Here is a 14,648-nt window from a genome sequence, read left to right as displayed (position 1 = left end):
TCATATTTTTTATCTTCTTTTTCTTAGCTAAGTCCCTTTACCATTTCATATAATAAGGACTTGGTGATGATGAACTCCTTTAACTTGACCTTACTTGGGAAGCACTTTATCTGCCCTTCCATTCTAAATGATAGCTTTGCTGGAGAGAGAAATCTTGAATGTAGGTCCTTGTCTTTCATGACTTTGAATATTTCTTCCCAGCCCCTTCTTGCCTGCAAGGTTTCTTTTGAGAAATCAGTCGATAGTCTTATGCCATTCCTTTGTAGGTAACTGTCTTCTTTTCTATTGCTGCTTTTAAGATTCTCTCTTTATCTTTCATCTTGGGTAATATAATTATGATGTGGCTTGGTGTGTGCTTCCTTGGGTCCAATTTGTTTGGGACTCTCTGAGCTTTCCAGACTTTCTAGAAGTCTATTTCCTTTGCCAGATTGGGGAAGTTCTCATTCGTTATTTTTTCAAATAAGTTTTCAATTTCTTGGTCTTCCTCTTCTTCTTTTGGCACCCTTACAATTCAGATGTTGGCATGTTTAAAGTTGTTCCACAAGTTCCTAAGCCTCTCCTCATTTTTTGTATTCTTGTTTCTTCATTCTGTTCTGGTTGAATGTTTATTTCTTCCTTTTGTTCCAAATCATTGATTTGAGTCCCTGTTTCCTTCCTTTCACTGTTGATTGGTGCCCTGTATATTTTTCTTTATTTCACTTTGCATAGCTTTCCCTTCTTTATTTTGTGACTGAACTCAGTCACTTCTGTGAGTATCCTGATTACCATTGTTTTGAACTCTGCATCTGATACATTGGCTATGTCCCCATCACTTAGTTTTTTGTTTTTTTTCCTGGAGTTTTGATATTGTCTTTTATTTGGGCCATATTTCTTTGTTTTGGTGCATGTTACATTGTAAGAGCTGGACAGCCTTAGGTATTTGCCAGGGTGGGACAACCCACTTCAATGTGTTGTGGTGCTGTCTGTGGGGGCGGAGTCAGAGAGGGAACAATGCCACTTGCTCAGCTTTTGCCCCACATTCAGTCACTTCCCCCACTATCCATAAGCAAATTGGGCCCTGCTGGTGCTGATTACCAGGCGGGTGGGCTCATGTATGTTCTCAGATCCTGTGGGCCCCTCCAATGGACTCTCCTGTGAGACTGGCAGTTACTCCCACCTCTGCAACCTCCACGGGTTTTTACATCTAGAGGTTTGAGGCTTTAGTTTCCCATGCTGGAACCCTAGGTTGCATGGTGTTTCTTGCTCCCCAGTTGTTCCTCCCAGTTTATATGCATGCAAATGTGGGACCACCCAGTCCACCAGCCTCCACCTTGCATGTCCTTGCCACCCTAACTTCCCGTCTCCGCCCCTCCTATAAGTTTGGATGAATGTTTCTTCTTTAACTCCTTGGTTTTTGGACTTCCATACAGTTCGATTTTCTAGCAGTGCTGGTTGTTTTTTTTGTTTTTAAATTGGTTGTTATCCTTGTTTTGGTTGGGTGAGGAAGTGAATCCTGTCTACCAATGATGCCATCTTGGCTGGAATTCAAAAAGCCATTTTCCTTAGGAACTGATGACTTCAATGCAGTTAACCACAAGAGCCAGAAGAAAGGGGGAGGGAACAAATTCAAGGGATACATTGATAGACTGGCAACAGGCAGTAGTAGTTGATTGCCTGAAGGTCTTAGGGAAGTTTCAATCAGGGTTCTTGGGATAGAGGGGACAAACAGAACTTCTAATCAGCAAGGAATTTTAGAGGCTGCATAAAATTTGGTAATGCTTCAGCATAGGGCCATGTGTATGTTTTACTGAAGTGAAATACTGTTAACAGCCAAGGTCATTGGATTAAAGTAGGGCAAGAAAATAATCATTCATTGAAATATTTATTGATTATTTGAGGATGTAGCTATGCTATAAGTTGCAGAAATACTGGTGAACAAGATGAATAATATTCTTACTTTTATGGAGCTTACAGTTGGAGAAGTGGGCAGAGGCCAGATTATGCAAGGCCTTGTCGTCATGTTAAGAAATGTAAGATTTATTTGGATTTGTTCTAAATGCAATGAGAAACCATTGGTGGGTTTTATGCAGGGGAATGGCCTAATCTTATTTCTGCTTTGAAAAGATTGTTCTGGCTGTTATGTTGAGAAGGTATCATGCAAATAAGAGTAGAAGTGGAAGAACAGTTAGGAAGATATTGAAGTAGTTCAGGAGAGATAAAGGTAATGTCAATGGAGATGAAAAATGGCAGACTTGTATATGTTTTGAAGATAGAGCTGACTGTGCTTGATAATGGATTTGATATGGGAGGCGAGAGGAAGTGAGGAATTTAGGATATCTTGTCACTTACAGAGATAAGAAATGCTGGGGTGGAAGGAGCACATTTTGATAGATGTTCATTTCATATTGGATATGTTGATTTTGAGGAATTTGTGGATGTGTTTAGTAGGAAAGTTGGCTGTGTTGGTATAATGCTCAGAAGAATGGGCTGGAGCCCTTCATTCAGGAGTCATAAATGCAGAGGCAGTTAACTGAAGTTATGAGAGTATGTAAGATTGTCTAGAAGAAGAGAGGATGGGGAGTGAGAAAAAAATTGGGCCTCCAACAGAACAGACAACACCGACTCCTGAGAGGCTTGGAGTAGGCAGAATTCATTCTACCAATACTATGCTGGCAAAGGTCACTTGTGAGTTCATGCTCCCTCAAATCCTATGAATATCTTTTAGTCCTTCTCTTTCTGAACTCACAGGTGCATTGTGATACTATTGTTCACTTCCTGTGAAACTGCTTTCCAGGTTTTCCATTCCTCCCTACACATTTCCTTTACTTTTTTTGTTCACCCTAAACTTTGTTGTTCCCCAGGGAAGACTAAACAGTTAGACTTTATGTTGGACTGTCAGAAAGGACTTCTGGAGCCACATCTTCTCCAGAATCAGGAAGCTGCTTGCAAATTTTGGAGGCTGTTGGTTCCAAAATTTGATGGAGATAAGGGAGAATTCCAGATAGAGTGAAGAGCAAGTACAAAGGCCATGAGATATGAATGTGCTTGATGTGTTTGGAGAACAGGAAAGAAACCCATGTAGCTGGAGTAGAATGATCAAGGAAACAGCAATAAGAAACAAGGTTACAGATGTTATGTGATGGGAATGGAATTCATTTCTAAGGGTTCTAAGGGAAGAGAACCTATTTCTAATGGTTATAGACGCCATTGGGAGGACTATGGGTTTTAAGCTAAGTAAAATGGATAATCACTGGACAATTATGAGTACATGGTTCCTTATTGTTAGGTCGGAGCCACTCAAGAACCTGGACAAGATGCAGTGAGCTAAGGAGAGCAGGGTTTATTAGTGGGGAATGAGAGGGAAAGTGGAGCCAACCAAGGGAGGTTGGCTGGCTCAGTTGTTCTTAGGTCAGGGTTTTTAAACACAAAAACCTGTGAAGGGTATCAGTTTGATTGGCTGGAACTGGTTGCTGGGTGCAGGCTCAAGTTAAAGCTGCATCCTGTTATGGCAGATAGGCTGACCCCAGGCCCCAGTCTTCATCTGCTTTTCCTGGGTAGGGTCTGCAGGCAGCTTCCCACAGTGCCATTTTCTCACTGATTATTTTCTTCCCACTGGTGATTTTCATTCTTCCTAGGCCTGCCTAGATCTAACACTTATAGCTAATGTTTTATCAGGCTTCCTCTGGCTGTTGTGTGGAGAATGGATTGAGGGGGTACTAGAGGGGGAGCAGGGAGACCATCTATCACAAAGATGCAGGCAACAAATGACAGTGGCTGGGACTAGTGTTAGCAGTGAAAATGGTGAAAAGCTGTCAGATGCTGGTTATACTTTTAAGGTAGAGCAAGCTTAACTTCCAGATAGATAAAGTGTGAACTGTGAAAGAGAGGAGACTAGGATGACTCCAAGGTTTTTGGCAAGAGTGCATGGAAGGACGAAATTGCCATTTCCTGAGAAGGGGAAGGCTATGGGAGGAACAAGTTTGGGGAGGAAGATTAGAAACTGGGTTTGGGACATGTTAAATTTCTAATACCTAATAGGCATTCAAATAGAAATGTTGGATAGAGCAGTTGGTTATAAAGGTCTGGAGTCCAAAGAGACTAGTTGGGGATATAAATTTAGAACTCATTGGCTTAATGATGGTATATACAGGCATGTGACTGAATGAAGTCGCCAAGGGAATTAATGTAACTGAAGAAAAAAATGATCAAGCCCTGGGGAATGTTTTAAGGAGAATGGAGTCATAAACTATATTAAATGCTGTTGCATCATTGGTTTTTCCTTTCTTTGTCCCTCATTCACTCATGACTATGAGTACAATAAAGCTGTGCAGAACTCAATCATCTACTTGTGCTCAAACTCAGAATCAAATCTTTTCTTTTACCTTCCTCTAAATATGCACTATAAACCCTACACAATGTTCTGAACTATTATGTTCCAATCTGGGCCCCACACTGCAAGTGATACTGAGGGAAAAAGCATACCATAGTAGGACTTTAAAAAGCTGAGGCAATTTGGCCCGGAGAAAGGAAGACTTTGCAGGGAAGACAACAGTTATATCAGCTACATGGTGTCAGAATTAAAACCCTTGACTTGACAGAACAACTTTTTCCAAAAGTGGCATGAAAGTCCCAGGCAGTAGTGACTTCTCTGTTACTTTCAACATAATGGTTATTCAATTTTCCAAAATCATGTTCTCTTTCTGGCTTTGAGATACTAGTAAACACTGTGGTGCATAGTATATGTCATATCTAATTGATATCTGGGTAGTGATTGCTATGCTGTAGTGACAGATTCCGGAAACAGCTACAACACACACTTGGAATCTCATAGTCACATAATCAACCATTTTACTAAATACAAGCATGTTTTCATTCACATACAGCTAAAGAAAACATTTTTTTTTCACATTTCATTATAGTGCACAACAAAGTGAGGAAAAGTATACAGTACATTTTATTTTGGAATATGAGACAATCTATTCCAACATGCAGTTGTAGTCTTTGTTACAAGTTAATCTTTTCTTTACTTATGTAGTAAAATAGCTTCTAAAGCTTTATCCTTAGTATTGTATTAACACCTGATTTTTTTCACACTTATTTTCTAAAACCCACTTATTGCAGTGACAACAGCACTGAATTCTACTAAAATGATTTTTGAAGTTTCTAGAACTTGTTTAAGCAATTAAGCTCAGCCACCTTTGCTGGATCTATGCTGAGTATTTTTAAACCTGCCTAAAAATGCAAGGAATGGGAAAAGTATACATATAGTGTATTTTAGTCAAAAAATTGGAGAAGTTTTGTTTTTATCTTTTTTTTTTGAACTGACAGAATCCAGTCAACTCTCATCTATCCACTGGATAATCTTGCTTTCAGAATCTTTTAAACATAATTAGGTATAGTAGTTGATAAATTTCATATTAACCCAAATTACCATCTTTTATTTGTCATCTACACTTGATCTTAGCCAAAAGGCCGAGAAGCAATTTTTATCTGTCATCTACAATCACAAAACTGTCAACTTAATTACTCTGCCTGGTCGTGTTAAACATAAGTAGAAATCATGATTGGTTCATTTGTAGTTGGTGCTGCAGGTTGGTTCAAGGTTTGTTTTCATATATTCACGATTTGGCTTCTTTATTCTGACTTAAGTAAATTTCCACATTTTCAAATTCAATCACATTCATACTGAAGTTTAACACTATATCTCAAAGCAATTTACCATTCTTAGGCTTTCCTACCACAATGAATATGAGAAATCTGACTAATCAGAATTAGTATGGCTTTTGCCCAGCTGAACTGGCTACAATTCAAAAAATAATTTAAAGCATCACTTCTGTTCAAGAAGGTAACGGAACCTCAAGCCAACCATTCCAATTTTCTGATGCAATTGTCTGTCTGTTCACCTGAGAATTAAGAGCTTACTTTCTAGGGCAGACAGGAACCTAGTGTAGGCATATGGGGAACTGGTGGCCAAGGTCATTGTGAGGCGAGTATTTTATCCCCATCCCACATCCCATTGCTGTATTTGGTTCCTTTCAATAATATGTCCACTGTGTTTCAGTGATAAGAACACTTCTAGCATACACAGTTCTAAGGTGTTTTCAGTTGTGCAATTATTCACTTGTTTAAAGCCTTCTCATCAATAACACCTGAATGGTCTTTACCTTTGATTGATCCCTAGGTTCCCTCAGCATTATTATAGTTGACTTGTAATCAATAAGGAAACATCCTAACATGTAGAGAACATTTATTTACAGTCATATCTCTTCCAAAGTGAACAAATTAATAATAGTTCCTTCATCTGACAGCAAGACAATGCAGTGAAACAAGAACTAGGAGTCAAGAGACCTTCACCTTGGCCAAGTGAATCTCCTGCCTCTTAGTTTACTTTTGTAAAATGGAGAAGAAAACCTCACAGCCCTGTTAATGAGGATTAAATGAGTAATTCAAATGACTGTAAGGTGTTCGTAAGAGTTATAGCGCCTCCTGTTGAGAAGGTACTCAGTACAGGATTGGTGAGTGAGTACCTCTGTTTTCAGAGGCAATCCCTGTGTTGTTGCCATGACCTGAAGAAACAGGCACATTGTTTACTTCTAGATTGCAGTTGCCAATGCAGTGAAACCCCAGGCATAGTCAGAGGGAAAAGAGGCTATAGCATTTGAGTTAGTGTTTCTCTCTTCTACTTACAAGGTATTTTGCATGGGACAATTTCTTTCACACAGCTGGTTATTCTATCACAAGGGTGTAGATTTTCCCCAATGTAATGATAACAGTGTGCAAATAGACTCTCTTTTCATAGTCACACAATTTTTACTAGAACACCAGGCCTTGAAAGGGTCTTAGTAAATAGCTGGTCCACACCCCTCATTTTACAGATGAGCTGTTTAGAAGCTAATTGGTACACTTTAACCAAATCTAGCATACACACTCAGTACAGGATAATCTCATGAATTAAGATAATCTCAGTTTTTCAGTTTTGCTAATTCTTCCCAATGACATACTCTTTTCCCCCTTACATATGTCTTTATGTTCGTGACCAATGAATGAGCTGAAATACCAAGAAATAGTTGTCTTGTCTGTGGGTATTATTTTTCTGGGGCCTGGCTCCCCAAACCTCAGGCTCTTGACATGTGGTTTACAAAGGGCACACAGAGCAGCCACTGCCCAGCATGAGCCACAAAACAGTGCTTGGCCCATGCCAGTAATGTAGTCCCTCAGTCACAGCACCCAGGCTCCCCCGTCCATCTGCCCACAACCTGTCAGAGTGCCCCTTGGGAAGGAGGTTCACTTGGTATCCAAAATTAAGGTTGGGTTCTCTTCAGTGACACAAGGATTCTATTCATTTCGATCACTTTTAAGTTCAGATGGGAGAGCATGTTTTGGAAATAAAAAGGCCTGACTAGCACAAACATCTCCTCTCTGATTTGACAACCTCTTCTGAAGAGTGAACCACATTTGGTACAAATCCACTCTTCACCCCTTCCCAGCCCTCCTGGATTGTAATATCCCCCCTTTTAACCAGCTCATATATGTCTTTCGTCAGGTCTGTGAAGGCTTTCTCCACATTAATGGCATCTCGGGCTGATGTTTCAATGTACTTCATGCCGTACGCAGCAGCCAGTTTCTCTGCCTCATGGCGAGTCACTTGCCTCTGTGTATCCAGGTCACACTTGTGACCCACCAGAACAAATACAATTTGGTAGGGCTGAACATGTACTTTGGTCTCTTCTAACCACTCATGGACATTCTGGAAGGACCTGCGGTTGGTAATGTCAAATAAGAGAAGACCACCTACTGAGTTCCTGTAGTAGGCTCGAGTGATGGATCTAAAACAAAAGAAAGAAGTAAAGAATAAAGATCATGCCCAAAATCCTGTAGGTACTTCAATGAGCTCAGTGTGTTCTACTATTTATAGTTACTGACACAGTTCTTTAGTAAAAACGATTTTCTTTTTTTTAACAATGGAATACAAGTGTCACCCCATAATCATCATGATATGTGAATTTTCAATTGCACAAAATTTTGAAATGACATCTTCTAGAAATGATGCTCATGTACTTAGAGGCTTTTTCCCTCGATTCAGGTAGAACCACAGCTAACTCTCCCACCCCAACAACTGAATAACTAAAGGAGACTTCCAGTTCTGCAAAATAAGATACCCAAGTCACAGGTTATCTTGAGGTAAAATGAAATAATGAATGCCAAAGTGTTCTGTGACTTGGAGGGCTCATTATAAATTCTAGCAGTTGAAATACAATTTTTAAGAGTATTTTTAGAGAGAGGGGAAAGGAGGGAGAAAGAGGGAGAGAAACATCAATGTGTGGTTGTCTCACACGACCCCTACTGGGGACCTGGCCTGCGACCCAGGCATGTGCCCTGACTGGAATTGAACTGACAACCCTCTGGTGTGCAGGCTAGTGCTCAATCCACTGAGCCACACCAGCCAGGGCTGAAACACAATTTTTGAAAAGATAAATTTGGCCTGACTGGTATGGCTCAGTGGATTGTGTGTTGGCCTGCACACCAGAGGGTTGTCAGTTCAATTCACAGTTGGGGCACATACCTGGGTAGTGGGCCAGGTTCCGTGATGTGGGGCATGTGAGGGGCAACCACACATCGATGTTTCTCTCCCTCTCTTTCTTCCTCCCTTCCCTTCTGTCTAAAAATAAGCAAATAAAATCTTTAAAAATTAATTTATGGCTGTTGACAGAAAATGCTTATAAGTATATAGGTATATTGCAGTACACTCCATTTCCCAATTATCACTCACATGTTTCTCTTTCTATTATTCCATTATTTTAACCTAACAGGGGGTCCTCAATGTTTTCTGTGAGGAGAAACGCAATTTTATTTTTATTTTTCAGGCCATTGGGAATAGGAAAAAGAGAGATGGCCTGCAAAGGCCTTGAGCAAAGTGCCTATCAGCCATTTTTCCTGTCACATTTTAGAGAGGCTGAATAAGGAGCCATCAGCTGGGCAAGACTGCCTAAATCTCCAAAGCTTCCTCTTAAAATGACATGATTTATTTAAAGCATTATAATTAGAATATTTCTAATCACACTATTTTAAAATATATATAAATTTGCTATACTTCTTAAACAGAAGAAATCTCATCTTTTTAAAGATTTATATTTTATTTTTAGAGAGGGGGAAGGGAGGAAGAAAGAGAGGGAGAGAAACATCAATGTACGAGAGAAATTGGTTCCTTTTGCACGGCTTGGCCTGCAACCCAGGCATGTGCCCTGGCAGGGAATGGAACCAGTGACCTTTTGGTTTGCAGGCCAGTACTCAACCCACTGAGCCACACTAGCCAGGGTCAAACTTCAGCTTTTTAATCTCTTGATTTGAGGAATCTCATTTTCAGTACACATTATAGTACTTTGCTTCAAGTATTTTAGAGCTTAGGATTATTGCTTCTACAACCAGTTGCTTTAGACTATTGGGGCTCTTTTATCTATGCCTATTTTTAGGTTTTCTGTCTTCTTGGATGAAGAAGATAAAAATGAGGACTGAATAGTTAAGGCTTATGGCAAATGGCTTAATGGTAACAGAATAAACATTTTCCAGAGCGTTAAAGTCCAGAGTAGATGATGGGAAGAGCAAACTGGTTCAAGTCTCTAGAACCAGCCAAACCAGCCCTAGGGAATGAAAACAGTTGTAATTCCCTTATGTTTGAAGATTCATGGATACATGATCAAAAGTTTTGATTTGTGAACAGCTTGGTTCAAGACATCAATAAGAAAGCTGTAGATCCCTTTCAAAACTCTAAAATACATTATTACATCAGTATTAGAAAATAACAAAGTATTTAGAAAGTAACAGAACACCTTTTAAGCACAACATAAAGCTGTATAGAAATTAAAACCCTCAGCATATTGAAAACTTTTTTTGCCCTGGCTGGTGTGGCTCAGTTGGTTGGGCATCATTCTGAAAACCCAAGGGCTGCAGGTGCGATTCCTCCCGGTCAGGGCACATGCCTGGATTGCAGGTTCTGTCCCTGGTTGGGACGCTTGTGAAAGCAACCAATATTTCTCTCTCACATGGATGTTTGTGTCCCTCTCTTTCTCTTTCCCTTCTCCTCTCTCTAAAAAACATATCAATGAGCATGTCCTCAGGTGAGGATAAAAAAAATTCTTGAATAAAGTTCAGACAAATGACAAACTGAGAAAATATTGTATAACATGCATGGCAGAAAAAGGGTAAATATTGCTAATCTAAAAAAAAACTCTAACAAATTGCTATCACTCAATAATAAGTAGTGGATATGAGAAGGTTATTCATACAGATATTCCAATAAATATAAAAAACACCTTTCTTCACTTATGAGAAATGCATTCACCAGTTCAAAGTGAACCTATACAAGGATATTTGCCAGTAGTGTTTGTGGAAGTGACAAATACAAGGATAATTGCCAGTAGATAACTACAGCTTCAGTCTGTAGTTATCTTTTCTCCCTATCCCTCTTCAACTACCTAACCAGTATCTTCTATGCTCAATTAATGTTCAATAGATGAATAAATGATTGTAAACATGGGCTATTGAGGCCTTTTTGATCTAGTTCCTGATGCTCTATGTGACTTTAGTTCAAGTTGCGCTCTCAAAGTTTTCTGTGTACATTGTTCTCTGTCACTTCTGTGTTTATGCATAGGCTGCTTCTTCTCCTTGGGCTTTTTTTCTGTCATACTCATCAGGCCTCATATTCTCCAGGTAGTCCTTCCTCCCTCTATATATTACACATATATTTACAAATGATACATATTACAAAGGAAAAACTAAGGACTATACAATAAAATTAACCCTGCTAATTGATTATACATTATGTGCTAAGATTTATAGTAGGGAGTGGGCATACAAACATAAAGAAGACTCTGTTGTGTAATTGCTGATAATCTATTCCCTACCCCGTCCACTATGCTAGCACAAAAGTTTTAAGACGGATGGGCCTGTATCTGTTTTGTTTACATGACACCCCCTTGTGTAAATTTCTTCAGAAACAAGCCCGATGTGTGGAATGGAGTGGGTGCTCACTGAATGTGTGCTGATTGCAAGAGGGAATCAATCATCATCATCTATTTCATATATATATGTATATATCTATATATCTATATATAACAATACACCTATATCGGTACTTATGTCTATCTTTACATCATATATGTCTATGTATGTTGGGATGACCTGGTCACATTTAAAAAAGTATGTAGCGTAGGGACTGAGATTGATGAATTACAGTTATCAATTCCTACCAGCTTGTTAGCCACCAAGGGGCAGGATGGTGGAGTTGTGGTGCAAACAATCTGTATTACTGACTGGCCTTTCCTGCCACGGCGCTTCTTTCCCTGCACAGAACTCCCAGCTAGAGGAAGGTGTGCTTAAGCAGAAACCCCCAGACCTTCGGTACCCCTACGAGCGGGCCGCAACCAAGACCAGGAAGTCCTCTTTCCCCAGGGGCTGTGTAAAGCTCTGAAGACCCTCCCACCGCTTGTGGGCCCGGATTGTGTTCCCACCTGAACCTCTCTTGACCCGCAGTATCCCAGATCTGGAGCTTGATGCGTTTTCCTGGCTCAATCTCCACCAGACGCGAGAAAAAATCCACCCCCACAGTGGGGTCTGAAACCTGGGCAAAGCGGCCCTCAGTGAAGCGGCGGATCAGACACGACTTGCCCACCGTGGAATCCCCGATGACAATGAGCCGGAACTGGTATAGCCAGATGGCCTCCATGGCCCGGGCTCCGCAGGTCTTATCCCTGGCCCTGTGCGGCGAGAGGGGTCGTCCCGCCAAGGCCTCACAGAGTACAGCTGGGTCCGGATCTAGATGTGTTGCGAGCACATCGCTTGAGGAAGCTCCAGACAAGGTAGGCCTAGGCTCAGGGAGAGCGGAGGGATGGATGCTGTGCTCACAGAGGTGATGAAATGGCAGCAGCATCAGCACCACGCACTCTGACTCATCACCGACAACCAGGTTACTGTAATCCCCCGCGTAGACGCGTCTCCTGGAGCCGCCGCATTGTCTGTAAAAGGAGCGCACACAGAAATGACTGAAAATCATTATTCCCTTCTCTAATTTTTCCACCCACTCCTTCTCCTTGATTAAAAATGTCTATCCATCAAATTGCAAAAATAATCTCTTATTAAAACTAGGGAAATAATATAAAAATGTGCACAAAAAAGCAAAATCCATAATTATCTGTGCCCCACCCTCCCCAATATATTTAACAGCTTGTTATATATTCTTCCACATGGATTTCCTGGAAAAAAATATATGTGTATATATGTATACATGTACATATATAATAAAACATACATATATATACACATTTGTTGCCTTTCGACTCTATAAAAATGGGATCAAATGGGACCAATACTCTGACAGTCGTTTTTTGCAATTAACAAAAAATCATAGACATCTCTCCGTTTCTGACTAATCTTTCTTTTGTCATGACAATGCTGCAATAAACATTCTCTTAAGTATAGTCATACATTATTTTCTTGAGATGGAATCTTACAAGAGGGCTTAGGAATTCAAAGAGTGTGAGTATTTTAAATGTAGTGGATGTAGGCATTATATGCAACTTGCAAAATAAATTCTAGTCAGCAATTTGTGAAAAGACTATTTTTTACATTATTTCAATCATCATATGCTATATTCTCTCATAATTCTTGCCAATCTCTTATAGTTAAATAAAAAGGTATCTCTGCTGTGTTTTACATTTCCCTGATGACTAATGAGTTCAACATCATGTCTTGTGCATCAGCCATTTGTATTTCCTCTTCTGGGAATTGCCTCTTCAAATCCTTTTTGTTTTTTCTATGTGATCGTTCATCATTGCTATCACTGCTTTACTCTTGTTTTTTAAAACAGTTTTATCGATATATAATTCACATGTCATCTAATTTGCTCACTTAACATGTATAATTTAATAATTTTTAGTATAGTCAGAGTTGTGCAAACATCACCACAAATTTAAAATATTTTACCTCAAAAAGAAGCTCCTACCTTTTAGCCAACATCCCTGTGCCCTATTATCTCTCTGAGCAACCATTAATCTACTTTCTGACTCTACATTTCCCTATTTTGGACATCTGATATAAATGGAATCATATGACATGTGGACTTTTGTGTCTGGCTTCTTTCACTTACTGTGTTGTTTTCAAGGACTTTTGTGTCTGGCTTCTTTCACTTACTGTGTTGTTTTCATGTCGTGGGATGAATTAGTTAGTCACTTCATTCCTTTTTCATAGCTGAGTAATATTCCATTGTATGAATATACAACATTTTGTTTATCCAGTCATTAGAATGGTGGACATTTGGGTTGTGTGGGAGACTGCTCTGCGTGGTATGGGCCCAGCTCTCACTTGGAGATGCATAGGACCCATGCCCACGGGTAGGTTCTCCTGGGGGGAATCAGGCCTGCAATGTACCTAGGCTGCTATGAGTCTTGCTTTTTGCTAAAACTCCCTCACCCTGATTTGAGGATATTTACTACAAAGCAACTTCCTAAAAACCATGCTAAACCTTCCAAGGATGAGTGTAACCAGTCCAACTACTTTTGACTTTTGATTTGCAAATATCCCTCTTCTGTGATGTGATTCGCAGCATTGGCTCCTTTGTTTTCTGTAAAAGGTAACCACCTAAAGGGAGCCTGTGCATAGTTAATGAGGACCTTCTTGCAGTGTGCCCAGTAAGACAATAAAAGCTCATTGGAGCAAGGGCTGAGGCTTTTGCTCTCCTTGAGAGAAAAGCCATGCCGTCCCTTTTCCTCCACCAGATTCCGTAATCCGTGTGAATGTCTCATTTCATCCATAATGATGCAGACCCCATGAGTTGGGGTCTGCATCAGGTTGTTCCTAATTTTTGGTTATTCTGGATAATGCTGTTGTAAATATTTGTGTACAAGGTTTTGTTTGAACACATGCTTTGAACTCTTGGGTTTAAACCCAGGAGTGTAATACCTGGGTCCCATGGTAACTCTATGTTGAATCCTTTGAGGAGACTGCTTTTCACAGTGATGGTACAATTTACATTCCTACCACCAGTGTATGAAGGTTTTGATTTCTCCATATCTTCTCCAACACTTTCTATTTTCTGACTTCTTGATTCTAGAAATCTTAGGGGATGTGGACTGGTATCTCATCATCATTTTGATTTGAATCTTCCTGTGACTAAGGACAATGTGAACATTTTTACATTCTTATTGGCCATTTATATATCTTCCTTGGAGAAATGTAGACTCAGATATTTTGTCCATTTTAACTGTATTATTTGTCTTTATATTATAGAGTTGTAAGAATTCTTTATATATTTTAGGTAGATGTCCCTTATCAGATATATGATTTGTAAATATTTTCTCCAATTCTGTGTTTTTTTCACTTTCTTTAGGATGTCCTTTGAAGTACAAAGTTTTAAATTTTGAAAAAGTAGAAATTATCTATTTTTGCTTTTGTTGCTTGTGCTTTTGGTGTCAAGTCTTAAATACTTTGCCAAATCCAAGATCATGAAGGTTTATGCCTATGCTTTTGTCTGAGTTTTTTTTTTTAGGTTTAGCTTATACATTTAGGTCTATAATCTATTTTTAATTAAGTTTATTGGGATGACAGTTGTTAATAAAATTATATAGGTTTCAAGCATACAATCTATGATACATTACCTGTATATTGCATTGTGTGCT

General features: G+C 39.5%; 1 protein-coding gene across 1 annotated transcript; it reads right to left on the bottom strand.

The window, feature by feature from the left end:
- Positions 1 to 4,865: 4,865 nt before the first annotated feature.
- RAB39B (RAB39B, member RAS oncogene family) lies at positions 4,866 to 11,896 on the bottom strand. Its single transcript, XM_045817382.1, has 2 exons — positions 11,487 to 11,896; positions 4,866 to 7,805 (listed from the first exon to the last, which is right to left on the bottom strand). Exons 1-2 carry the CDS (start codon positions 11,699 to 11,701, stop codon positions 7,379 to 7,381), a joined length of 642 nt encoding a protein of 213 aa, XP_045673338.1. The 5' UTR covers positions 11,702 to 11,896; the 3' UTR covers positions 4,866 to 7,378.
- Between the last annotated feature and the right edge of the window lie 2,752 nt (positions 11,897 to 14,648).

The sequence above is a fragment of the Phyllostomus hastatus genome, unplaced genomic scaffold (genome assembly GCF_019186645.2).
Source record: "Phyllostomus hastatus isolate PE091 unplaced genomic scaffold, TTU_PhHast_1.1 phas_scaffold_255, whole genome shotgun sequence".
In the NCBI taxonomy this organism is placed as follows: Eukaryota; Metazoa; Chordata; class Mammalia; order Chiroptera; family Phyllostomidae; genus Phyllostomus; species Phyllostomus hastatus.
This window is presented reverse-complemented; position numbering and strand designations above follow the sequence as displayed.